Consider the following 26,357-nt stretch of genomic DNA (forward strand, 5'->3'; position numbering starts at 1 on the left):
TCGTTCTCGCTCTCCCACTCCTTTCCCTCTCCTCAGCCAGCTGATTCCAGACGGAGACCCAGCACGATAGGGAAGGCGGCTGAGACCAGCTGGGACATTCCATCACTCAACCTTGTGTGAGCTCGCGCCCTCATCAGATGCTGGGCAGGAATAGGACACCGGTGAGCGCCTCGTGGGAAGACAGAAGCACAAATAGAGATGATAAGATGATGTACTGGGACAGGTCTGAACTGTTGGGGTCAGAGTTCGGTACTTAGTAGTCACCGACTTCACTAATAGAAGTGTGCAGGAGAAGGTTGCTATTCTCCCCTCTGCTTTGGTCTCACAGGCAAAGCCTTCTCCAGACTGTCTTCTGGGCTGGGATCGCGCGCAGAGTCACCGGCGGCCAGACCCACCCCATGTGTCCCCAGGCGCGCTCTCCAGTGGAACTTCCCTAGGAAAGGAGACCGTCCCGAGAGGCTGTGGCGCGCCTGGGACTCCCCGACCCTTGCCGCGACATCCCTGCCACCCCGTTTGGCGTGAATCCACCAGGGATCTCGCCCGACGCCGACGGCGCTGGGCCAAATCCGCGGCGCGCCTCTGCCGGGCACCTCCCACCGCCAGCTTCGCCCCTCCTCTCTCCCGGCCGCGCGTCCTCCGGGGCTGGTTCAATCTCGGCGGGGACCCGGAGCGTAGCTGCCGGTCTACGCCCTCTCTCCTGCCGCTCTCGCAGCGCAGCCCGGCCGGGGGCCCCCGCGCGCCGGCAGCTCTAGGGGCGAGCGCGGCGCACTGACTGGGCGTGCTCAGCCGCGGAGCGCCCGGGCGCCGCTGGAGCCAAGCGCATGCACTCGCCGGGCGGGGCCGTCCAGGGGCGCAGCGCGCAGGGGGCCGCTCTAGCCGACGCCCTGGCCAGTCTGGGCAGGACGCGGGCCAGGATGGCCTCCCTCACCGCATACGGTAACTGGGGCCGTCGCGGGTTCCTGGGGCGGCGGGGCGGAAGGGAGGGGCCCAGGGAGCCGTCGAAACACCCGGGGAAACTTCGGGGTTCGCCTCTGCGGGGGGGTCTGGAAGGGAGGGAGCCGGCGGCCGTGCGCGCAGCTCCTGAGGGGCCGGCGTTCCGCGGGGTTTCGGGCCGCGGGTAACCCGGGAACCGGGTGTCTGCGGGAAAAACGCCTCAAAATGTGGGAGGCTTTGGGAGCTTCGGGACTCCAGAAACATTCCCCTCGCTTCCGACCACTCAGGGGAAGGGACGCGGGTGTTAAGTCCTCCTCTAGCGGAGTGAGGCTTGGAGTTGGGAGATGTGCGTTCAGCCAGCGCTTATCTTGTCCCTGACTGACCTTGGGCAAGTTATTTAAACTTTTGAGCCCCTGCATTTCTCCGTCTGTAAATGAGAGATGAGAACATCTCTCTGACAGATGCTGTGTAGTTAAAATAATATGCACTGTAACATGTTTTTAGTGCAAAAAAAGAAATCAGTTTGGAAATAAAAGTTTATGAAAAAGGAAGGCATTCATCGTTCCCCTGCCCATTGTTTTGTTAAATAAATATATATGAATAGACATATACATATATACATGTGTGGTATTGCATGGTTCTGAAGGAAAACAAAATCACTGTGTGAAGGTTTCGGGCTCAGCTAGAAATCCTAGCGCGCTGGGGGAGCCAGCAAGGCTTCTTATCAACGTTCTTGCTTGTGTGGATAAAGCAATTCTCTTTAGCCCTTTATCAGAAATACTGCTGAGACTTGATTATGGGAAGCAGAAACTCAAGTAGACCTCCCTCCCTTCCTCTTGCTTGCAGTCAGTTGTTGCGATAAGATCTAGATTTGGCATTTTAAACGGGAAGGCTGTGAGCAATTGATGGGTAATGTTCTGCAGGGACATCTCAAAGCCTGGGGTGGGTGGGACGGAAATTGCTATTCTTTGGTGTGGAATCTTCATTCTCTAGGCCAGTGATGTCCCCTGCTCATTTTACCAAGGTTAACAGGGTCAGTCTCTTTCTCTGGATTTAAATTGTTTAAAATGATCATTCAGGTGGCTCAGAGGGTTTGCAATTGATGCCTGGGAACCAGTAACAAATTGTGAGCAGATTACAAATTTCAGTCTGGTGGCCTGTTTTTTCTTTCCTCCAACCCCCTTCCCCCGCGCTCAGAACATTTTTGCTGGGATTTAAGTTGTTCTTACCTGCCGCACATTTAACACTCAACATTGTGGTTCCTGGGTTACCATCTGGGGATAATTCAATATGCTGATGGCATTTTAGGCATATTCATTGGCAAAACATCTATTTTTACACCTTTTCCTATCAGAGGGATCTAACTTCTGTTTTTTTACATCATTTTAGATTTTGTATGCTGCCCCATGGATACTGTCAGTAATAAGTTTACATAATGATCAGTTCTGTACATTTCTAGAAGCTTTAAAAGCTTAATTGGGCACCCAGGTGGAGAAAATGAAGTCAGAATAAGTGAAATCATTTTGAAAAGAAGTATATTTCAGTAATTAAAGGAAAAAGGTGGCAGATCTTTGTTTTTGGTGATTAAGAATTACACAAGTTTCTCATTAGACCCTTAAAGAGAACTGAAGCATATTTCAATAAAAATATCAATTAGAATTTCTGCTTGACACATTCTCCTCCTGCATCCATCCCTAAAATGATGCATATACTTGGCCACAAAATCCACATGAATTCTTACATCTGTAGCAGTGTGAGCTAAACCATGACAGAATAAATTAGTCCATCAGGGCTTTCAACCTAGTGAACAAGTTAAGGAGAAAAACATTGAGCACATTTAATACATTCTTCACTCACTGGATACTATTGAGATCATTATCTGATGAGAGCTTGGCCCAGCCCTGGAACCTTCCACAAATCTTTTCTTTGACAATTGAATTCCTTGTAAAAAATGTCCCCTGCCAATTCTGTTGGATTTGGGTTTAGGCATCATGATGGGGGATGATCTAAACTTTTTGCCTGGAATTTATAGGGTTCAATTTTTATATTTAATTGACTGATTTAACAAATGCTTTATTCTTATCTTTAGCACAGGGGGTGCCAAGAGAATGAACAGTTACACTGTAGACCACGTGTTTTAGATTCATAAGATGAGAGAGAAATTTGGCTTATGTAGGCATTTCATTAGCAGCAGCCTCTAGTAATCCTCATTAGCTTCCCTTCTAATATGCATTTCTGATCCTGTTCTTTCTACATTTTGATCCTGCTCTTTTTGTATTTTGAGCTTGCTTTTTCCGCATTTTAGTATGAATTTTTACTTTCAGGCCACCATCTAGTCTCACATTCTAGAAATCAGAAATGAGCTTAGGGTAATCAATAGCTGTAATGCCCACCGGTAAAAATATGTTCAATGAATGATGTTATTTTTACAATTCTGGGTTTTTAAGGCCTCAACCCTTTATACTCACCACGGACATTTATTTTCTTGTCCTTTAAATGGTTTAGGTTCTTAACCACTTTAACTCATTAAATAACCATGCGCATGAGACTAAGGATGGGAGACAAGTATCTTTTAGAGAGAAATGACTGGGACTTTAATTGTTCTTGGCCATGCAAAGGAAGGCACAGAGGCTGTGTCCCCACCTGAACCAGGAAGGGCGTTGTGGTTAGACTCACAGGCCTGGCCTGGACCTGTCAGCCCTGACGAGGCTTAATAAGGAGCTGAAAGAGCTGATAGAGCACAGTGGTGGCTCTTTCAGATAGGGAAGCCCTCTCTGAGGAGATACTTGAGCAGAGAACTAAATGAAGAAAAGGAATGAGGCATTCCATTACATGGGGAAAGAGGATTTTTGGCAATGTGAACAGTAAGTGCAAAGGCCCTGAGTCAGGAATGAGCTTGTCATGTTCAAGGCTAGCTAGAAGGTCATTGTGGCTAGAGCAGCGAGAGCAAGTAGAAGACAGGAAGACAGTGCAGTCTGAGTCAGTGTTGTTATATAACTCCTCTCCCCTCATTTTCCTCCTACCTCTTGATTTTTTTGTGTGTGGACGCCTTCTGCTAATGCTGATGTTTGCCTGGGTTCTCTCAACCTTTTAAATAATTTGACTCTCAACCATTTGGATGACATTGGTTAGATACCTCCCAGATGCTAAACAACGACCCCATGTGCAGACTCAGTCTTGTAATGGGAGACCTGTAAACTGCAGCAAGAAAGTTTTCAGAGTTGTAAGTAGAAGTGTGGGGTGTGCCTGAACATGAAGATAATAATAATGGCACTTTATGTGAATTAGCTCAGTTAATCTTCACAGCAACTTTTAAGACATTGATCCAAAGTCAGCCTTGTATTCATTTGAAGAAGTTGAGGCACAGATAGGTTAAGGAACTTATTTAGGGAGTGTAATGAGAGCTAAGCCTAACTGTGGAATGTGGGAATCAAATGGGGTGAGAAGACATGAGAGCCTAGGACATCATTTCCCCTCCCATGACTTCATCTTTATTCAGGTGACTCCCACATAGAAGTCACCACTCAGAACTTCTTTCTTGCATGTGCTATGCTTGTATAGTTAGCTGCCAGACTACCTGTATGCTCTTCTCTCTTTGTGTTAGCATCACAAACTCAATGTGTCCAAAACAACCCCCATCTTCCTCTCCTGTCCCTGTTTCCTATAGAGTATCTCCAACTACTGAGCTCTAACTATGTTCCAGGCTCTAGCCTTAACCCAGGGTTACTAGAACGAATAAGATCTCCTGCTATTTCTGTGACAGATGGCAGAGTCAGCTGGAGGAGACAGACTCCTAAATGGAGAATTATAATGCAGTGTTGTAGGGAAGGGCTGGGTAGGGTAAGGGATGGGCCAAAACAGTTTCCTGGAGGAGGAGATTGGGAGAAGGCCAACTGGGAGAAGGAGGTCATTCCAGGGAGCAACAGCAACATGAACGAAGATGAAGGGGAGAAATGTCAGGGGTATGAAGGCAGCCGCTAGTAGCATGGTGCTGGTAGGTGGAACATGACATCTGAAACAGAGTGGCTAGAGGTTGAAAGGGGCCAGCATGCTCTACCCAGTCACCCTGGAATCCTGGAAGTCATTGTGGAGTCCTCCCTTACCAGCACATACTAACAGTGACCTTGAGTAAATTTTTGTTTGTTTGTTTGTTTGTTTTTTTGAGACAATGTCTCGCTCTGTTGCCCAGGCTGGAGTGTAGTGGCATGATCCTGGCTCATTGCAGCCTCTGCCTCCCTGGCTCAAGCAATCTTCCTTCATCAGCCTCCATAGTAGCTGGAACCACAGGTGTGGGTCACCATGCCAGGCTAACTTTTACTTTTTTTTTTTTTTAAGTAGAGACAGGGTCTTGATATGTTTCCTAGGCTGGTCTTTCCTAGGCGATCCTCCTGCCTTGGCCTCTCAAATCCCTGCTGGAATTACAGGTGTGAGCCACCACGCCTGGCCTGACCTTGAGCACATTAATTCACCTTCTGTGTCTCAGTTTTCTCATCTGTAAAATGAGGTCACTAAGAAGTTAAAATGCGATAGTACTGTCAAGTGTGCAGGAGCAGTATGTAGTACTCAGTAAGCATTAGGTATTATTATCAACTCCTTCTCCTAGCCAGTATACTCTCAATCACCAAGTCCTGTTGGTCCTTTTTCCTTAACATCTTTCAACTTTGCTTTCTCCTTGCCCTGCCCACTGCTCTTATGCTAGTCTAGGCCACCATCATTGCCCACTTTGGCTGCAACAGTGGCCTCCCAACTGGTTCCTCTGCCTCTAGTCCTGGCTCCTTTGAATTACACTTGCAAATCTGATCCTGTTGTTCCTTGTTTAAAATTCTTCAATGGCTTTTCTCTGTGTAGGGGTAAAAATTGAACTTCCTGCCCTTCTCTCTTGTTGCCTTTGACCCTAACATCCCACCCTCTGGGCGGGAGGTTGTTTGAGGCCTTCTCAGGTTTCTGGACCTTGATGCATGCTCTGAACAACTCCCTCCTTCTTTACGAGGCCCCCTCTCCTTTCCCCTTGACATTCTCTATCTGACTTGGTGCTTCCCCTGGGACTTCTTAGGGTAAGCCCTTTCCATAGCAGGTTCTAATTTTGTATTGCAATGAGTAATCCCCTCTGTGGGTTGTAAAACTCAGATGGCAAGGACCAGCTATTTTATCTTTGTGTTCCTTGTGCCTTGCACAGTGCCTGGCACATAGTAGGTGACCAGTACTTGGGTGTGTGACTGACTGAGGGACTGAATGGAGTATAGTAGGGGGCAGTACCCCATGCAGAAGTTTTAAAACCTCCTTTTTCCTATTGCAAATAATAAGCATAATAACTTTTACCCTTCAGAAAAGACAAACAAGCAAAAGAATAAAAGCATCCAGACTACATGGTGAGATCAGGTGCATGCTAGCTGGCTGGGACTTATGCTTTAGCTACTAGATAAATCCAAGGAGCTCTTTAATGACTTCTCTTGTTTTTTCCCTACACCACCTGACATGCTTGTTATTATGCAACCAAGACACTCATGGTCAACATTGATTAGGATCCTTTTGATTAAGAAGCTGCAGCAAAGCATGTACAGATTATTTTTTGACCTTCAGCCCTTCATATTTTGTAAATTTCTTTGTGGGGTAAAATTAAATTAAATTTTTTTTTTGATTCTGAGAAGCAGCATTTTAATTCTTTCCTTTAAAACGTTATTTTTTTTTGTAACAGTGTCATAGTCTGCTCTGGGCTGCTATATAACAAAATGCCAAAGTCTGGGTGGCTTAAACAACATATTTTTATTTCTCATAGTTCTGGAGGCTGGAAGTCCCTGATGGAGGTGGTGGCAGATTTAATGTATGGTGAGGGCCTGTTTCCTGGCTTGTAGATAGTCATCTTCTTGCTGGATGCCCACGTGGCCTTTCCTTGGTGTGTGCTCAGGGACAGAGTGGGATCTCTGTCTCTTATAAGGGAACTAATCCCATCACCAGGGGCCCATCCTCATGAACAAGAAGATAGAGGAGATAGAGATTACCCAGCTAGGAGGAAAGAATAGGTCTCGAATATTAACTTTTTTCATAAACCTATAAAATACACAGGAAACGTGGACTAAATAAACACATTGATATTTCTGAGGAACACACTCATGTATACATGTACATACACAAGTAAACTACATTTTTTTGTTACTAGTCAGTTCTCTAGAACCTTTTATAAACAATTTAGAGTGCTTTTAAAAATCTAAAATCTAAACCCAATTATGTCCCAAATGCCCCATCCCCAAATACCATCACACTGGGGGTTAGTGAGGGCCTTAACGTATGAATTTTGGGAGGACACATTCAGCTCGCAATAAATAGCAGTGTGGATTTTTCTACTAGAATGTAGTCCTAGACACACAGTCCACAGCTCCCAAAGAAGTTTCTAGAACAAACAATTTAAAATAGGCTTTGTGAGTGCTTACTGTGTGTCAGGCACTGTTGTAGGTTCAGGAAGCACAACAAAAACTAACAAAAAACAAACAAACAAAAAAAACCCTGCCTGTTTCACGGATCTTATGATGTAATAATAAGGCATGAATCTTTACCTCCTGAAGATAATGAAAACAGAATATAGGATTTTCAACAGTGAATCAAGTAGGTGTAAGTAGGAAAGGAAAGGCTTTTCTCTAATTAGGGTTCATGAAAGGGCTTTTGTCACAGTGCCTGCTGCTAGAAGTGGAATCAAAGGGAAGCCGGGATAATGAGCACCAGACACAGTATTTAAAATGCAGGAAAGGTGATTCAAGTATTTCAAAGCTTACTGGAGGCTTTGGCAAACATTTCTTGTGCCTTCTATGCATTAGGCTGAGGGCAGGGTTTGAGGATGCAAGATGAGTAAAAGATGGCTTTCCCCTCTGGGAGTCTGGGTCTCACTCAGGTCTGATGCAGGTTGCAGAGGAGGATACTACTAGAACTATTACTACGTCAACTAGTATCTCTCCTGCCTGTCTTCTAGTGAAGTGGCACATAATAAATGAAAAAACGTTATGAAAACAGCAATACTGTCTTTATTTTATAATAGTAATAAGGAGATCTCTTTGTTTAGGAAAAGCTCTTTCCAGTGGAAACACACTTTATATCCTCTGATTGATTTTTCAGCACCTTAGGGAGAGACTTCCTAAGCCACCACTTTCTACCTGGGACCAGCCTGTGTCATCCATTTTTTGAATGGATGAATTTCAGTCACAACAAAAAGTCCAGGCCCAGGGAGGTTAGGTGAGGAGATAGAGATTACCCAGCTAGGAGGAAAGAATAGGTCTTGAATATTAACTTACACAGCAAACATGGACTAAATCAACACATTGATATTTCTGAGGAACACCAACATGTATACATGTACATACACAAGTGAACTACATTTTTTTCTTACTAGTCGGTTCTTTAGAACCTTTTATAAACAATTTAGATTGCTTTTTAAAAAATCAGATGCAGTAAGTAGTTATAACTCACTCTATACAATAAACATATATTTTGTAAATTAAATGGTATTTCTAATGCGCCAGTGTAGGTAGTTATTAAAGGAATCAGATGGTGAATATTTTTGCAAAGTCAGTAGTTATGCATCATTCTTCTGTTTGGTAAGTTCTTGGGTTTCATCTGTCCCTGTATATAAGCAGGCTTGTAATATGTTTTGAAAGGTTTAATGAAAACCTTTTCTTTGTAAAATTTCTCCTTACTTTCTTGTGAGTGAGATGTTTGTTTGCTCAGGCTTTGTGGATTGTGGATTCCAGGAGAAGGCTTTACCTCAGCTTCTAGTCCCTGTGTCTTTGTCAGGGAAATTGGTATCTTTTTTTTTTTTTTTTTTTTTTTTTGAGATGGAGTCTTGTTCTGTCGCCCAGGCTGGAGTGCAGTGGCCCGATCTCTGCTCACTGCAAGCTCCGCCTCCCGGGTTCACGCCATTCTCCTGCCTCAGCCTCCTGAGTAGCTGGGACTACAGGCGCCCGCCACCACGCCCGGCTAATTTTTTGTATTTTTAGTAGAGACGTGGTTTCACCGTGTTAGCCAGGATGGTCTCGATCTCCTGACCTCGTGATCCGCCTGCCTTGGCCTCCCAAAGTGCTGGGATTACAGGCATGAGCCACCGCGCCCGGCCGGAAACTGGTATCTTAACTGTCAACCTGGCCTATGCCTAAAATAAGGACTTTGGAGCTTCATAGTTTATAAACAATAATCAAGCAATTATAAGAATTAGTGAAATTTCCCCAAATCAGAGTGAAATGGATGACATGAAGATGAATAACTTAAAACAATTGCTTCAGTAAATGCTACTTACTTCTTGGGCTAGACTCATGTCAGGATATCAGTTCTGGTTCTCCCACTTTCTAGTTGTGTGATGAAGAGCAAATGACTTAACACTCCAGGTACCATTGCCTCAGTAGAAAAGAAAGGGGAGCGGCCCATCATTCTTGTATTTCTAGCAATCTGAGTGGTCACCCCTCAGAACCCAGCCTGGTTTTGGCTGCCAGTCTAACTTGCTGTTTACCTTGTGATGCGAAAGCCACTCAGCATTTCCTATTCTTATGATTCTCAAGTAATTCTTTCAAGTAATGTCCTCTCACCTGAAATTACTTGGAGATGGTCTCCTCATGGTAGTTACGTGATGTGTTCATTTTGTGATAATTTTCATTGAGTTGTGCACTTGAGATTTGGGCATTTTATTGTATCTGTGTTAAACTTCAATTAAAAAAAGTCCTTTCTTTTTATTTTTAAGGCCTTTCTGCCTTGGGGCAGGTCTTTCTTAAAAAGAAGCTCTTTGAATTACACGATGCTTGCCATTTCTCTCCTCAGCCTCAGTCTATGCATATTCTGAACTAATGTATTTCTTGTGTTTCTCCTTTCCTGATTACACTCTTAGTTCTCCCATTCCTAGTGCAGGACAGGTCATACAGGTCCTTAAAAAGTCTTTGGTTGATTCCTAAGGCCTCGAAAGTTTTGCTTATGGGCCTTAAAGTTAAGCTGTAGATCAGTGCTGCTCAGTTTAATGAGACTGCAAATCATTTGGACATCTTGTGAAAATGAAAATACTGATTTAGTAGCTCTGGGGTGAGCCTGGAATTCTGCATTTCTAATGGACTCTCAGATGGTGCAGTTGCTGCTGTTCAAGAGACTGCACTCGGAGGAGTAGGGTGGTAGAGAACAGTAGTTAGTGCTTATATAGCGACTGCTACCATGACTTATGCATATAAACTGTATAAAGTGGCCCTGGTTAAATGAGCCAGACTTGGAATTTTATTCTTTTAATTTAGACATTTTTGATTGTGTTTTGCTTGATAGAAATCTGCTATATTCTCTATTTTGTTTGGCCAGTAGTGCAACATTAAAAAAACCTTGAAAAAAATTGGTAATTTTTTTCACACACAGAAAAGTGCACAGATAATAATATTTAATAGTTGCCCCAGGAACCCCTCCATTCCCTAAAAAGGACTTCTACCCTGATTTTTAATTAGGGTTGAAAAACATGGCCTGTAATGATATTGATTTATTTTTTAATTGTTGAGATTTGCTTTATGGTCTAAAGTATGGTCAAGTTTTATAATACTTCACCATGGGCTTAAGAAGAATATATATTCCCTGACTGTCAGATGAAGCATTCAATAACTGTCCATTAAATTGAGATTAATTGTACTGTTCAAATTTTCAGTGTTCTTACTAAAATTTTTCTTGCCCAAGCAATCAGTTATTAAGTATGTTAAAATCATTCTTCTGATGGTAGGCTTGTCTGTTATTCCCTGTAGTTCTGTTCATTTTTGCTTCATCGGTTTCAGATTATTTTATTCTGGCCATATAGATTTAACATTTGTTTATACCTTCTTGGATAATTGAACTCTGAACCTTTTATCATTATTACTCACCACCTTTATCCTTAATAATGCTTTCTGTCTTAAAGCCTTTTTCCTAAAACTAATTAGGTACCCTGGCTTTATTTTGGTTAGTATCTGCTTGCTGCATCTTTATAAATATTTTACTTTCAACATTTGTGTCCTTAGGTTTTAGATGTTTCTCTTACAAACAGCATTTAGTTTTTTTTTTTTTTTTTTTTTTTTAGAAATCCATCTCATAGTCTCTTCAATAGCAAATTTAGACCATTTACGTGTATTGTTATTACTACTATATTTGAACTTATTTTTAACCATTTTACTTTGTACTTTCTCTGTATTTTTCCTATGATTTTCCCCCTCATTTATTTCCCTTATCAAAGTTGAACTTGTTATATTCCTTCTCCCACTGTTCCTCACCACCCTACCCCTTCCCTACCCCTTTGAACACAACTAACTGGTTTGGAAATGTAGTCTATTTCTGCTGTTTTAATAATTGCCCTTGTACTTTTACTTCAATCTTGCTTAACAAATTCTACACCTATTCATTATATTTTGTTTAACTAACTCTAAATTTAATATGTTAACCTCTCCTCCAAACAATACTTTGAGCACCCAGTTCCTGGCGTGTATTCCATTATTGTTTAGTATTTTGCTTTTATTCTTTTTCTATACCCTCCTACATTAGGCGTTAAAATTATTATTTTATATTGACAGTAGAGTTGCCCACATATTTACAAGAATTCCACATTCAGTGGAAAGACATACATAGGCACTGTGCTTTCTTTTTTGTGGTGGTTAGGATGAAAGGTAAGATAGTTTGAGTGTTAAGATGGGCTTTATTTTCTTTTGTTATAAGATTGTATTGTTTATGAGCATGCCCCCAAATAATATGAGATAAATAAAATGTGTGTTAGTTTTGTCCACACTTTTTTGCTAAGCAGTCCTCTGAAAACAGTAGATCTTGTTCTCTATGGAGCCTCAATGCTTAGCACATCAGATAACTGACTGTCAAAGATGTAACACCAGATACAGGAGGAACCTGCCTAACCCAACTTGTGATATTAATCTGTCCTCCTCCTGTCTTTGCCTCTGCTCTCAATTGCTTTTCTAGTGTAAGACAAAACTGAATTCTGATTCCAGCTTTGTGACTTCCTGTGAGTGTGACTCTGGGCAAGTTCTTTAATTTTTTGAGCCCCTAATTCCTCATCTGCATAATAGAGTTATACCTTAAAAGAGTTGTTTTGAAGCTTAAATAATGGGTATAAATGAAATAATAAATGTTCAGCATAGTGCCTGATAAAGCGTGGGTGCTCAGTAACTGATGGTGTCTAATTCCACCACCTTTTCTTTTTCCTAGGTACTTTTACAGAATTTGTATTCTAGGTTTGCCCTGCCATAATTTCTGTACTTCTCTGTTTATTTAAAAAAGTTATAGTGAACTATAATATACATGTAGACAAGTGAGGAAGAAAAATGTATAATGTAATATATAATTATAAAATGAATACCATGTAGCCACCACCTCGGTTAAGAAACAGAACACTTCCAGCATCCCCGAACCCACCCCTGCCCCATACTCTTTCATAACGCAAACTCACTTCTTCCCCATCAGTGGAACCACCATGCTGACTTTTGTGCTAATTATTTTGTTGCTTTTCTTTATAGTTTTACCATCCATTATGGATTAATAAACAATATAATTTAGTTGTGTTTGTTGTTGAAATTTTTATAAGTAGATTCACAGATATTATTTTCAGTTTGCTCCTTTCATTTCATATTTTGCTTGTGAGACTCATTCATAATATTTTGTGTAGCTTCACTTTAATTTCCTTTGCTATATGGGATTCCATCTTATGGATATCTTGTTTCTTATAAGCATGAAATAAAAATATAGCTGGAAGTTACAGGGAGCTGAGATCGCGCCATTGCACTCCAGCCTGGGCAATAAAAGCAAGGGCAAAACTCTGTCTCAAAAAAAAAAAAAAAAAAAAAGGTAACACTAATTGAACACGTTCTATGTTGTAGGTACTGTTATATAAAGACTTTCTCATGTATTAAATAATTGAATGCTCATATAATATTATAATCTAGGTGCCTTTATTATTCCCATTTTATATATGAGGAAACAGAGCCACATAGAGAAGAAGTAATGTGTCCAGGGGTTGGAATAGACTGTTTAATCTGGATACTGACTCTAGAACCCACGATGTTCATTAATCTCATTCATAGTCTCAAGTTTTCCCACTAGTTGCATGATTTTATCATTTAACTCTAGGTGATTCTTAAAGGATTAAATGTTCTTACCAGTAGGTAAGAACACCTTCCTTCATGTCATCACTTTGCACTTGCAATTGCTACAGCTCTTTGTACTTTTGCTCTTGGAGTCTTTTCAAAATACTGCCACCAAAATTGTTGCCCTGGTTTTACCATTCAGGCTTGACTCAAATTGCCATAGTTTTGCTGTTCATAGCCTCTTCCTAGGCATTCATTTCCTAATTCAAGCATTCTGCTTCTTTGTTGATTACTAATTTCTCATTATGCTTTTCTTCTTCATTCCTTTTCTCCTCCCCATTCACAGTCATTTCTGTGTTTGTAAATCTCTCTGTCTGTCTCTCTCTGATTGTATACATTTTTTGATGCCATTGACCTGTCCTGTGAAAGTCTTCTTCCTTCCAAAATCTTATAAGGATAGATCCCTAGAGAAGGGTTTAAAAAGAATGAGGAATGACAACTTTGGAGTACTTAGTCTGATATGTTTTAAGTCTAAATTTTACTGATTCAGCAAATTCCACAAATATATACAGGATTATTTGCTAACTATAGATTTTATGTAGCTGATTTATTTTTTTAAACCATACCTCCTCCCCACCCCCCAAAAGTGAGATAAGCACTATTGTCACCATTTGCAGGTGGAGGAATCAGTACTTAAGGAGATTAAACAACTTAGCCATGTTCAAAGAGGTTATGTGTAGCAAAGCTGGGCTTCCAACTTAGGTCTTCTGACTCTCAGCCCAGTGCTTTCTCTTTGATCACAGCAACCTCTCTGAAACTAATAGGAAGGAGAATTAATTATTTGTTTGTTCCTTCTTTAATTTTGTTCCTTCCTTTTTTAAAACCAACGAACATTCATTGAGCATTTACCTTATGCCAGCCACAGCACTAAACTCCGGAAATTGCAAATTGGGTAACGTGGGTCTTCCCTGGACAAGCTCATGGTTGAGGAGATGTGTAAACCAGTGCAATCTTGCATGCCCAGTGCTATTATTGGAGGTGTGGCTAGCTGTTCAGGAAGCATTCTAGAGATTGGAGACGGTTTGGAGATGTTTCTTAGGGAAAGAGTTGGCCACATACACTTGCTAGAATTAGTTTTCCCATATTAAAAATAGTTTTAAAAATATTTCCTAGCATTTACCTTTCTGTTTGTGAATGTGCACTGGCCTCTGAGAGCCACCACTGTTTCTCTGTCCTCTGGCTTGCCACCTGCTTTTGTCAATACTTCCCAACTGCTTTCAAACCAAGGGCACCTATAGAAAACCCCTTAAAGATGACTCCTATTTCCTGGCTTCTCTGTCCAGGTACCTGCTGTTCTTTCCTCCTAAGAACATTCACCTACAAAGCCATCTTCTCTGTCAATCCACATTGTGTTCCCATTAAAGTCTGAATTGATATGTTTCTAGGCACCTTTTCTCTCTGGATGCATTTGACTAATCCTAATAATTATTTCTTCCCCTCAGACCTATACTTCTCACCATTATAGATCAGAATTTTCTTATTGTCACATAATGTTCAAATGTTGCCTTTAGACCAGTGTTGCAACTATTTAATATGACTCTTCTAACCCGTAGTGGCTTATATTAGACAACATGTATTTATTGTAATATTTTAAAATCACTTATACCCTATGTTGAGTTAATTTTTTTAGAGCAGTTTTAGGTTCATAACAAAATTAACAGGAAGTTACAGAAGAGTTCCCAAACACCTCCTGTCCCCACATATACTCCCCTGTTATCAATATCTCCCACTGGAGTGGTGCATTTGTTACAATTGATGAACCTACATCAACACGTTATAATCACCCAAAATCTGTAGTTTATATTAGGGCTCACTCTTGGTTGTTGTATATCCTATGGGTTTGGGTAATTTAATAATGACTTGTATCCACCATTGTAGTATCATACAGACTAATTTCATTGCCCTAACAATCCTATGTGCCCTTCCTGTTTGTTCCTTCCCTCCACTCTGACCCCTGGCAACCACTAATTTTTTTTATTGTCTCCATAGTTTTGCCTTTTCCAGAATGTCACATAGTTGGAATCATAAAGAATTTGGCCTTTTCAGATTGGTTTCTTTAACTTAGTATTATGCATTTAAGATTCCTCCATGTCTTTTCATGACTTGATAGCTCATTTCATTTTAGTGCTGAATAATATTCCATTGTCTGGATATACCACAGTTTTATTTTCCATTCCTCTATGGAAGGTCATCTTGGTTGCTTCCAAGTTATGGCAACTATGAATAAAGCTGCTAGGATATGCCACAGTTTTATTTTCCATTCCTCTACAGAAGGACATCTTGGTTACTTCCAAGTTGTAGCAATTATGAATAAAGCTGCTATAACCATCTGTATGTAGGTTTTTGGATGGGCATAAGTTTTCAGCTTCTTTGGGTAAATACCAAATACCAAGGAGTGTGATTGCTGGATGGTATGGTAAGAGTATGTTTAGTTTTGTAATAAATTGCCAAACTGTCTTCTAGAGTGGCTGTACCATTTTATATTCTCACCAGCAATAGAGGTCCTGTTGCCAGCATTTGGTCTTGTCAGTGTTCCAGATTTTGACCATTCTAATAAATGTGTAGTGGTATTTTATGTTTGTTTTAATTTGCATTTCTCTGGTTTCTGACGTGGAGCATCTTTTCATGTGTACATCTGCCATCTGTATCATCTTTGGTGATGTGTCTGTAAAAGTGGTTGGCCCATTTTTTAAGTCAGCTTATTTGTTTTCTTATTGTTGAGTTTTAAGAGTTCTTTGTATATTTTGTGTAACAATCCTTTATCAGATGTGTGTTTTACAAATATTTTCTGCCAGTCTGTGCCTTGTCTTCTCATTCTGTTTGTATTATCTTTCATAGAGTAGCAGTTTTTAATCCAGTGTATCCATTATTTTTTTCATGGATCTTGTCTTTGGCGTTATATGTAAAACATCACTGCCATCTAGTTGTTTTTCCTATGTTATCTTCTAGGATTGTTTAAATTTTGTGTTCCTGCAATGTTTCATAAACAATTTCAAGTACTCCTGATATAGATTTGAGCTCTCTTCTGCCACATGCTCTCAGTGTGACCTTGGGCACGGCACTCAGCCACCTGGATTCTCAGCCTTTCCATCAGAGATGTGAGGGTGGCGCCTACCTCGTGCATGAAATGTTGTGGGTGAAAATGCTGATATGCAATGCACCTGTGAGGCTTTGATTTCTTTTGCCCCCCCTCTGCCTAGAACACTTTCTGTTCACAGTAATGAGGAAACCGATGCCTGTGCTGCACTTTTAGCTTTTGAGGGCATTGCATCCACCCTTCTCTGTCTCCACTGCCACTTCTCCCACGGTTTGACCACCACTATTTCTCATCAGAATACTGCAGCAGCCTCGCAAATAAGTCTTTCTAGTCTCATCTCAGTGTCCTCCAATCCGTCCTGGAAACTGCCACAAAGTGATCTTTCTAAAACAAAAATAGGATCCTGCTTTCTAGGCAGAAGCCAAACTTGTTAACTTGGTTTACAAGACGCTTTGCAACCTGGCTGCTGCTCATCTCTCCTTCCCTTACTGCATTCAGCTGCTAACCCACGAAGCTGCCTGTGGCCTCTCAGCCTCCAGAGGATGGAGGATGGGGATGATAGCTCCCCTGCCTGCATCGTTTCCCTCAGTTCATCCACTTTTTGCCCAGTCAGATAGTACTCACCTTTTAGGTTTCCATTAGGATGTTGAATTTCCTCCAGGAAACCTTACCTGATACTCTTTAGTCTATAGTCTGGGTCAGGCACCCTCTCTCCTGTCTAACTCCCTGCCCCCAACTGCCCAAGCACCCTTCACTCTCCCATTGTAATAATGGTGACATGAAACTGCAATTGCCTGTGTGTGGCTGTCTGGGTTGTCTATTGAAATGTTCTAAGTGCCCATCCCAGGGTCTGCCACCTGGCTCTCCCTAAACATTGATGGGTGAACCAATGAATGAGTATGAGACTACCCATGTCATAGACAAGGAGAGCTGGTTTATTTACCACCAGTCATACATTTACGTTGTGGTCATGGTGTTTACTAGGTTATAATTAACCTTCTTGTCTTTTATTTTCTTAACAGACAAAGATGTGAGCAGCGGAAGTTATAACCTTTCCTCTGCAACAACGGGCAGCTACTACAGTTGTGTCAGCCAGATCACCATAGGTGAGCACTAGTGTCATTTTGATTTTTTTTTTTTAAATATTATTGCCTGGAAAAGCTGGAGGTCGAGAGGGCAGCTGGGGAAGGAGAGGAAAGAAAATGTAAATGCATAGGCATTTATTTTCAGAATCAGAGCAATTGCTTGTGGACTCACCTGTCTGGATTGCCCTCTTGTGGATTTTTACTGCTTTTGCATAGAATTAGATGGAAATGTCCAGGGAGATAAGAAGTCATCTCTTTTTCCCAGATCTTCACCATTTGCTTTAACCCTTTCGTTTTTGTAGCACCTGTACTATTATGCGCTTGATAGTACAATCGAATTACTTTTTAAAGATTTATATTAATCTATTTTTAAAAGAAATAAGTGCAAATTGAAAATACATGGTAAAAGTCTACTCTTTGCTGTTTGGAGAACATGCTAAGCAAGTGTTAGAGTGATGCTGAAAATCAAAGTGAGACTTTCTCCTTGTTATGCTCACTCAACCTTAAACACCGGTTACTTTGGTCAAAAGTAGAAGAGTGACCCGTGCCATTTTTCTTTTGGTTGAATCCTTCTTCTTTCTATTTCCTTTCAAAACTTTCTTGATTCTAGAATGTTGGGCAGTGACTTAGAGATCAGAAAAGAAAAGCGAAGATAATAGTTACAGCTTATGCTTATTTTGCACTTATTGCTTGCCAGCTGCTCTTGACTCCCTGCATACATTATTTTACTTAATCAGAACTCTATGAGAAAGTTACTGTTATTTCTCCATTCTACAGATGAGGAAACTTGTGCTTTGCCACCCAGCTAGAAATTAATTACGCAAGATTTCATTCTAGGTCTGTTTGACACTAAAGCCTATACTCTTAAACACTATGCCATGGCTTCTCAAACTCCAGCAATGTGGATGCCTATACAAAGCATTAATGATGAACCTCTAAAATGGATTTAAATTTTTTTTATTATGAGGTTACTTAAGTGTGTTCAAACATAGAACTATATATAGACACCTTGTATTCCAAATAGCCATTAAAATTGATTTTGCAGATGAGATTTAAAATTCTGTAACCCAAATAAAAATACAAATTTACCACACTAATTGAATATGATGTATGATGTTGTTATTTTGCTGAAATGCAGTCACTGCTTGTAATGCAACGGGGTGCTGGCTGCAGTGATGTTGGTTCTTTGAGTGCAGTACAGTTTTACTGCTAGGGACTTCATGATGACTCCGCATTGCTGCCACCTTTCTGAGTTCAACCCCCTGTGAAATCAGTGTTAATGCTCACTGATGTGAGGTTATTGAATCTTCATTTGCCACGAATATACCTCGGCATATCCATCTCTCCCCTTTTCTCATTCATTGTACCAATTGGTGCCAAACCTGATAGAAACACAAAAGTAAACCCAGGCATTAAAATTAAGTGGCAGGACTTGGTTCAGAATATGCTTGTATTAATTTTTAAATGATTAACTTTTAAATGAGAAACAAAGTTTAAAAATTCTCGTGGAGAGCTCGTAGACCCTGGTTGGAAAACACTGGGTAACCTAAAATGCCATTCCCAGAGACATTAGTGAGACATTAAACATTAGATAAGTAGTAGGAGGTCATTTAGGGTTCACAGTAGGGGGATGACAAGACAAGTGTATGGATGAGAGAAGATTATTCTGCTGGTGAACAGGATGGAGTTCATATGGGAGAATCTGGTGTTGTAACAGAGTTAGTGGCTGTGACTGTGGTGTTGACATGAGACAGAAATCAACGAGGGAGGTGGGATGAAGAGGTGGGTCTGAGGGGAGAGGGATGGAATTGCTGGCAGGACTAGTCATTGGCTGATATGGGGATAGTAAGTGTTCCCTGAGATTTTGCATCAGGGTGACAGAGTCTGAGCTGTTTCCAGGAACGTGGAAGTCAGGAAGAGGATGTGATGGTGATAGGTTAGATGTGTTGATTTGATAAACCTGTGAGACTTCTCACCTCAGAATGCCTCATGGAAAATTAGAAATTTGGAGAACATGTTCAGGAGATGAAGATATTGGCACTATCTGCACAGAGAGTTCAGTCACATCTTTGGAAGAAGATGAGATAATAAGAGTGAGAATTAGTACGTTGTGTGTGTGTGTGGAGGACCAAGGACCAATCTTTGGGGGAAGCACGGTGAGGGTAGAAATAATGACAGAGATAGGAGAACCAAGCAAGCACCTTTCTTGGAAAGCCCAGATAATTTCTAGAAGGGCAGACTGAGGAGGTTGAAAATTAAAGTCTGCCTTGGTGACAATCCTGAGAGCCCTGTGAGTGGGTGGTGGGATGGAAGCCACGTTGCAGAGCTCTGAATAGGGAGGGGAGGGCTGTAAGTAGAGACTTCTCTTTTAAGGCACTTTTTTCAATGAAAATGGAGGGGTAGATGGTGTGAGGATGATACAGTGGCTAACAAACACTTTTGGGGAGCTTTCTTTTTGCCAAGCACTGTCTTCTAACTACTTTTTCTGTATTTACTCATTTAATCCTCAAAAAGGTCCTGAGGTAGACGGTGTCATTTTTCCCCATTTTACAAATGAGGAGATGGAGTTCCTGAGAGGGTAAAGAGTTGCCTAAGGACATATGAGAGTAAGAGCTGCGATTTGAACTCAGGTCATTGGGCTCCTAGTGGATGACACTCTTGTTACCTGACAGCTTGCAGACTTGGGCCAAGTGGCCTTCCCTGGTCCAGTCAGCTTTAGCTACCATTTCAGGGTGTTGGGTTGAAATGTTTCCCCCGAAAAGGTACTTTGAAATTCAAATCCCCAGTACCTGTGATGGTGACCGTATTTGGAAATAGGGTCTTTGCAGGTGTAATTAAGTTAAGATGAGGTCATCTGGACTAGGGTGGGCCCTACTCCAATGTGACTAGTGTCCTTATAAGAAGGGAAGAGACACAGAGACCATACAGGGAGAGCTGTGTGATGGCAGAGGCAGAGATATGAGTGATGCATCTCCAAGCCAAGGAATACCCTGGGATTTCTGGCAACACCAGAAGCCTGGAGAGAGGCATGGAACAGATTCTCTTCTAGAGCCTTCAGAGATAGCACAGCCCTGCTGACACCTTATTTTGGACTTGTAGCCCCCAGAACCATGAGAGAATACATTTCTGTTGTTTTAAGCCTCCCAGTTTGTGGTACTTTGTCACAGCAGCCCTAGAAAACTAACCTCTGAAGGGGAGGTAGGTATGACGGATGCTTAATCTTCCCAGAAGGTGCCGGCGTAACCAGAAGGCTCTTGAATACTGCTCCAGTTCCCTGGCTCAAATTGGCCGAAACGATAGGAAATTTATTATTTCACATAACAGGGACACCAGAGGCAGGCCCGTCTTTAGGATGGGTTGATTAAGCTGCTCAGTGACATTGTGAAAGGCCTTCTCCACTGTGCCTTCCTCTCGCAATTTATCTTCATGGTGACAGCCACATGGCTGCAGGGTTTCAGGAATTGCATTCAGACCTGACAGTGATCACAGGGAAAGAAGCTTTGGTGCCCTCCTCAGGCCGTTGCTTGAGGAGCTGAGAAACTTTCCCCTGCAGCTCCTTGATGATTCCTCCTATCTCACTGGGCAGGGCTGCGTCCCAAGACCATCCTTGAACCAATCATTGACAAGGGAGACGGCATTGTCTTTAGCCCTATCAGCCCACCTGAGGCTTTGGACAGGGATGAGGATGGGAAGGAGCCTTGTGTCCTGGGTCACAAGACTGTGTGGGGTGGGACAGATTCCCAAATGAAGTCGTGGCTCTGTTGGGAGGGAGGAGGGGAACGATTCTGCATAGGCAATGGGCAATATCCACTGCTCACAGTCTGTCCAGTGCAAAGCACTTTTGCAATATTTATAGTAAGAACAAAAATAATTTACAACCTTAGACTCAAAGTACTAGAGGGAGGACAGATCTATGGATCATCCAAGAGTTATTTTCTAAAATCTCCTTTGTTTTCTTTCATTTCTTGTACTTCAGTCCTTCTCTTACAGAATAGTCAGCTCACACAGAAGTGTCACATTTGTGAGGGTGTTCCATTTAGGAAAATAGCATATGTGTGGATTTCCTAGTAATGTGGTTCCTAGATGAACCTATGTCTTGTCCAAAGCAGGGGGGTCAAAAAATCCAGGGAACAGAAGAAAGACTCCTCCTAAAACTATTCTATTTATTCATGAGATACTCAATTAGCTCCTTATTTTCTAGATAAATTCCCATTTTAGCCATGTATGAGAGATTTAAGAACCACATAGTTAACATTATTTTTTCCCAAGACAGCTTACAATTTGGGGTGTTCTTTCTATCTCTTTCTTCACAATTTTGGGTTCAGTGGGAATTGAGACCCCTGTTCCTCCCTCCCTCCCCAAGAGGGGACATGATGGTGGGTGAGGGAGGATGAGCAGGCTATCAATGCTGCCAGTGTGACATTCCTATTCTTTGCCCGTTGGGTATCAGCTGTTCCCCTGGATGGTTGTCTCTTCAAAATACTGTGGCTTCATTGTTGCTTTTAAATTGAGACTCATCTATTTATATTCCATCATAATTATGCAGATCTTGTCATAGCTCATTTATATCAATAATGTGGATTAAAATATTTTCTAATGAACTCCATTTTCAGAGTAAATGATGTAGAAATTTCCTAAACAACAAAAAAAGACTTGTTAGCTGTATGAACTATATTTTTTCAAAATTAAGTATTTGCTATAAATTAGCTATAATTTTATAAAAGAAATGCTAAAACCTGAAATCTTAGAGAGTCCAAAGTTCCTTAGAGACTTTTTTTTTTTTGGAAAAAGAACATTATTTATTAAGTGTGTATGATGAATCAGATACTATGTATTTATATATTTAACCACATATATTTAAGGTGCACAATATAATGTCTTGGTATACATAGTGAAATGATTACTACAGTCAAGCAACTTGACATGACCATCATCTCACTGTTACCTTTTTAAAGGTGTATGTGGTAAGAGCACCTAAAATCTACTGTTAGCAAACTTCCAGTTCACACAATATGAAGTTATTAACTCTAGTTCTCATGCTGTATATTAAATCTCTAGACTTATTCATGTTACATAACTTAATTACAACTTGGTACTTTTTTACCTACATCTTCTGATCCTCCCTGCTCCTGGTAATCACCGGTTTACTCTTTGTTTATATATATCTAAATCTTTATATATATGTATATATAATTTGTATAAAGTTTATATATATAATCTTTATAATTTAATGTAAATTAATCTTTATAATTTATACATATAAAATTTATATATGTAAAGATTCTGTGTATAAGTGAGATCATAAAGTTATTTTCTGTTATTTCACTTAGCATAATATTCCCAAGGTTCATCCAAATTCATTTTACCTTCCCCATGTCCCAGACCCTATCCCTAGAAAGGCTCTCTCCCCCGAACTCCTGAGGAGCACTTTCTGATCTACTTTAAAATGGTTTCTTTCATCTTGCTTTGTACTGTAGTTAGTTGTAGTTTATGGGAAAGAACATAGATTTTGGAGTCAAATCTGTGCTGAAGTTCTGCCTCTGGAACTTGATGTAGGCCAGGTTGAGATCCAGTTTTCTCATCTGTAAAACTGAAATTTTAGTAGTCCCCTTATACAATTGCTGTGAGGATTCTAGATCAGTTCTGCAGTTTCTAGCTTATAGTAGGCCTTAAGTAATTTTTTTTATTATGAACACAGGTCTTATTTCCTTTATTGATTGGACTCTGAGCTCCTTGAAGGCAGAGTGGGCACTTAGCACGTGCTTAATAAACATAAGTTGATTAAGTGAACAAGAGCCATCAGGAGGGATGATGCCTGCCTGTTTATTATGAACATGCATTCTTAGCTCAAATGGCATTTGGTTTGACTAACAGCTAAGATTTTGGGGAAGTATGAAAATAAGCACGCTATGTGGCTTTGATTGCTGCCACTCACCTAATATGTTTATCTCACCAGGTTATGACGTTGCCGGGCCTGTGGCAATTGGGCTTACCCACTGGAAAAATCCATACGTACAAGGCAGACCAACCCTCCCATCAGATCTGCCTCTCTTTGTCTCCAAAGATGCAGGCATCCCTGTGTACCACCGATCCTTCACCCGTAAGACTGACCAGGCCACACCTTTGTCCTGTCCAGCCTCACTGTCTATCACTCCAGTGCCTTCTTACAGCAGTAGCAGCCAGGAAACCCTGAGTCAAGACACAACAGGTAAGTGTTGGCTTCCTGTTGGAGATTCAGGACGGGGTGTGTATAAGATTCCTTCATGCATTTGCCTGCTGAATAAATTGCATTTGTATTTCTGCTTGTGTGATGTGATGGACCCCAACAATACCTCTATGTTCATACTGGCTTTTCTTTTTAATGAGATGGGGTCTCACTATGTTATCTAGGCTGGTATCAAACTCCTGGCCTCAAGCAGTCCCTCCCACCTCAGCCCCTTGAGTAGCTGGGACTACAGGCATGCACACCACCATGCCCAGCTCTCACTGGCCTCTAATAGCTTTGCTATACCAGAAGGAAGGTTGGATGTGTATAGAAATATTTGACCTAAGTGCTAGTTCTGTTTGGTAAAATGTTATCTAGAAATCAACTCTGAATCAGAATTCCAAGATATGTCATATGGCTTTAATTTATTGAATGCTCTATTTAGTGACAAGATATCTATCTTGGACTAAAGTCGTGTATTCAAAAAAGTCATCAAAAAGTCATCTTTGAATACCGTAGTTAATACCAATTCATGTTGCTCCACCAAATTGATCTATTTCAGGGGTCTGCAAACTACTGCCAAATCTGGCTGGCTACCTGTTTTTGTACAGCCCGAGAACTAAGAATAGTTTTTACATTTTTAAATAGTTGGAAAAACAGTTTTTAAACAATATTTTGATACACATGAAAGTTATATAAAATTCACATTTCAGTATTTATATATAAGGTTTTCCTGGGACACAGCCACACTGATTCATTTCTGTATTTGTCTATGGCTGTTTTCACGTAACAGTGGCAGAGTTGAGTAATTGTGACGGAGACTGTACGTCTTGCAAATGCTGAAATATTTATTATCTGGCCCTTTATAGAAAATGTTTGCTGACTGCTGATCTATGTGATCCTTGGAAGTCATGTGTTAAACAGTCAGGGCAAGAAGAATGCTTACAATATCCTGCCTTAAAATTTATCACTTACATCACACTGGAAATAGCTGCAGAAATGGCCATGCAAGGATGGCCAGTTAATTGTTTTTATTTCTAAAATCTGAGCTGGAGGTTTAAATTATGCAAAATCTATCCTGCCATGTTTTCCTTCTATAGATACAGCACTTAGAGATAATGGTTTAGTCAGCCAAATCCAATGTGTAATTCTGGTTCTGGAAATAAATCTTTGAATGTAGGGATACCACGACACTCAACAATTCATAGATGCTGCCACCTAGAGGTGAGATGCTGAGGTTGCAGAAGTTCCAGATTATCAAAACTAATCTTTAAAGCAGTAGATTGCAGACTTCACTAAATGTTAAGAATCAGCATTGCACTTGTTAAAAATGAAGATTCCTGGGTCTTACCCCAGGGGATGCTGTGTCCATGGCACAGGGTGAGCTTCAGCAATCTGCGTTTGGCAGGCTTTTCCTTCCTGGGATTTTGATTCCTGCGGTTCACAAACATACCTGGAGGACCCCCTCCAAAGGCTCTTTAGTCAAATGGCTGAATTGAAATAGCAGGGATTGGTAATGAAGAGCACTAGGGCACATTTGCATACCATCAGCTCTGCACATGGCAAAAGTAACCATCTTTCTGACTGTCGTTGTTGAAGGTCAGTTTGACAGCGGAAAAAAATCACTATCTGGGGCTTGAAAATGTTTCTGTATAGTAAGTTTAAAATTTTCTGGGTTTTGCTTTTATTGTGAAGGAAAGCTGACTCTTCTTGCTTTAGTTTAATAAAATCAGAAGTTAATATATAAAGTACCTCCTTTGCCCAGGGTAGCTGAAAGGTTATGGCATTTTTTGGCAAAGAGGGTTGTGAAATGGCAGCTGCCAGATTAACATTGTATCATGGTTCCCTTAGTTGACTTTTTTTCTCCTCCATAGAGCCCTATACTCAGAGTCAATCTGATTTTTGGAAAAGGTTTCTATGTTTAACTTGGAGGTTTTCACAAACAAAAGCCTGTAATTCTCTTCATTCCTGGGAACTTTCCATTAGCAATAAAATATTGATTTTTTCCAAGCAACTGCTTATTATTATTCTTACTATTTGTATCCTAACAAAGTAAGTCTGGACATCCAAATATATACGACACAAGCATGTGATAGTCATTTTATCATAGAAAGTTATAGATGCTGGTATAGTTTCTGTAAGTCTCAACAATGATTATTTGTAGGCCAATTATTACATTTATTTGATTTCTGAAAACAAATTGTTGATTTTAATATGTATTTTTGTGTGAAAGCTTATAGTTTCCTTTCTTTTAATTTGTGTTTTAAAGAATAAAGTTAATTTTATTTTGTTTTAAAAATACAGTTTTATTACTCATTTATACTTAATTTTTTGCTTCTGTTGCTAGTTAGAAGAAAACTCTAAGGTGAGATAAGTCAGTTCAGCTATACTAGGATACTCTACAAATTCGAGACTTTGCCAGATATCCCTTCACAATTCTAAGCTATCTCTCTTCTCTATAAACTTTTGGACTGATATAGAGGAGCTGACAAGTTTTAGGCACAATATAACTGTACAATTATTTATGGATTGTGAGAATTTTCTTATGTTTAAGGATTTCTCAAACACATTTTAAGATAATTTTTCCATTTTATAAATCCCACCATTCTGCAATCCTAGAAAGAATGCTTAATAGCAGAACACTAACTAAATGACTAGAGCTTCTTGAGCTCTCATTTTATTTAGCTGTGTTAACTATTGTCACCATCCTATTCCATCATCCTCTCCCCTCACTGTGACTAACTTCTACAGTAGATTCTCTTGTGTTAGACTTTACTTAACCCTGCTTGTCACCTTATGCAGTGAACAACTTGTGAAACTGCATAGTGGTCCTGAATGTAGTTCTTCCTAATGACAGAAAAACTGTTTCCCGTGTCCAGCTTGGTCCATCCATCTATCCATCCATCCACCCACCCATTCATCCATCCAATATACACTAAATTACCACTCCATGTTATGTATTGTGATAAGTCCTTGGGAGA

At 40.6% G+C, this 26,357-nt stretch overlaps 1 protein-coding gene across 2 annotated transcripts in view; it reads left to right on the forward strand.

The window, feature by feature from the left end:
• The first annotated feature begins 728 nt into the window (after nucleotides 1-728).
• ANO4 (anoctamin 4) overlaps nucleotides 729-26,357 on the forward strand; it is a 425,083-nt gene continuing 399,454 nt past the window's right edge. For both annotated transcript variants that reach the window (XM_054444369.2, XM_063646628.1), the window contains exons 1-3: nucleotides 729-936; nucleotides 17,109-17,192; nucleotides 23,128-23,379. In XM_054444369.2, coding sequence (XP_054300344.1) covers nucleotides 822-936; nucleotides 17,109-17,192; nucleotides 23,128-23,379 — 451 coding nt within the window. In that variant the 5' untranslated portion in view covers nucleotides 729-821. The remainder of the gene's footprint in view (nucleotides 937-17,108; nucleotides 17,193-23,127; nucleotides 23,380-26,357) is intronic.

The sequence above is a fragment of the Pongo pygmaeus genome, chromosome 10, assembly GCF_028885625.2.
Source record: "Pongo pygmaeus isolate AG05252 chromosome 10, NHGRI_mPonPyg2-v2.0_pri, whole genome shotgun sequence".
NCBI lineage: Eukaryota > Metazoa > Chordata > Mammalia > Primates > Hominidae > Pongo > Pongo pygmaeus.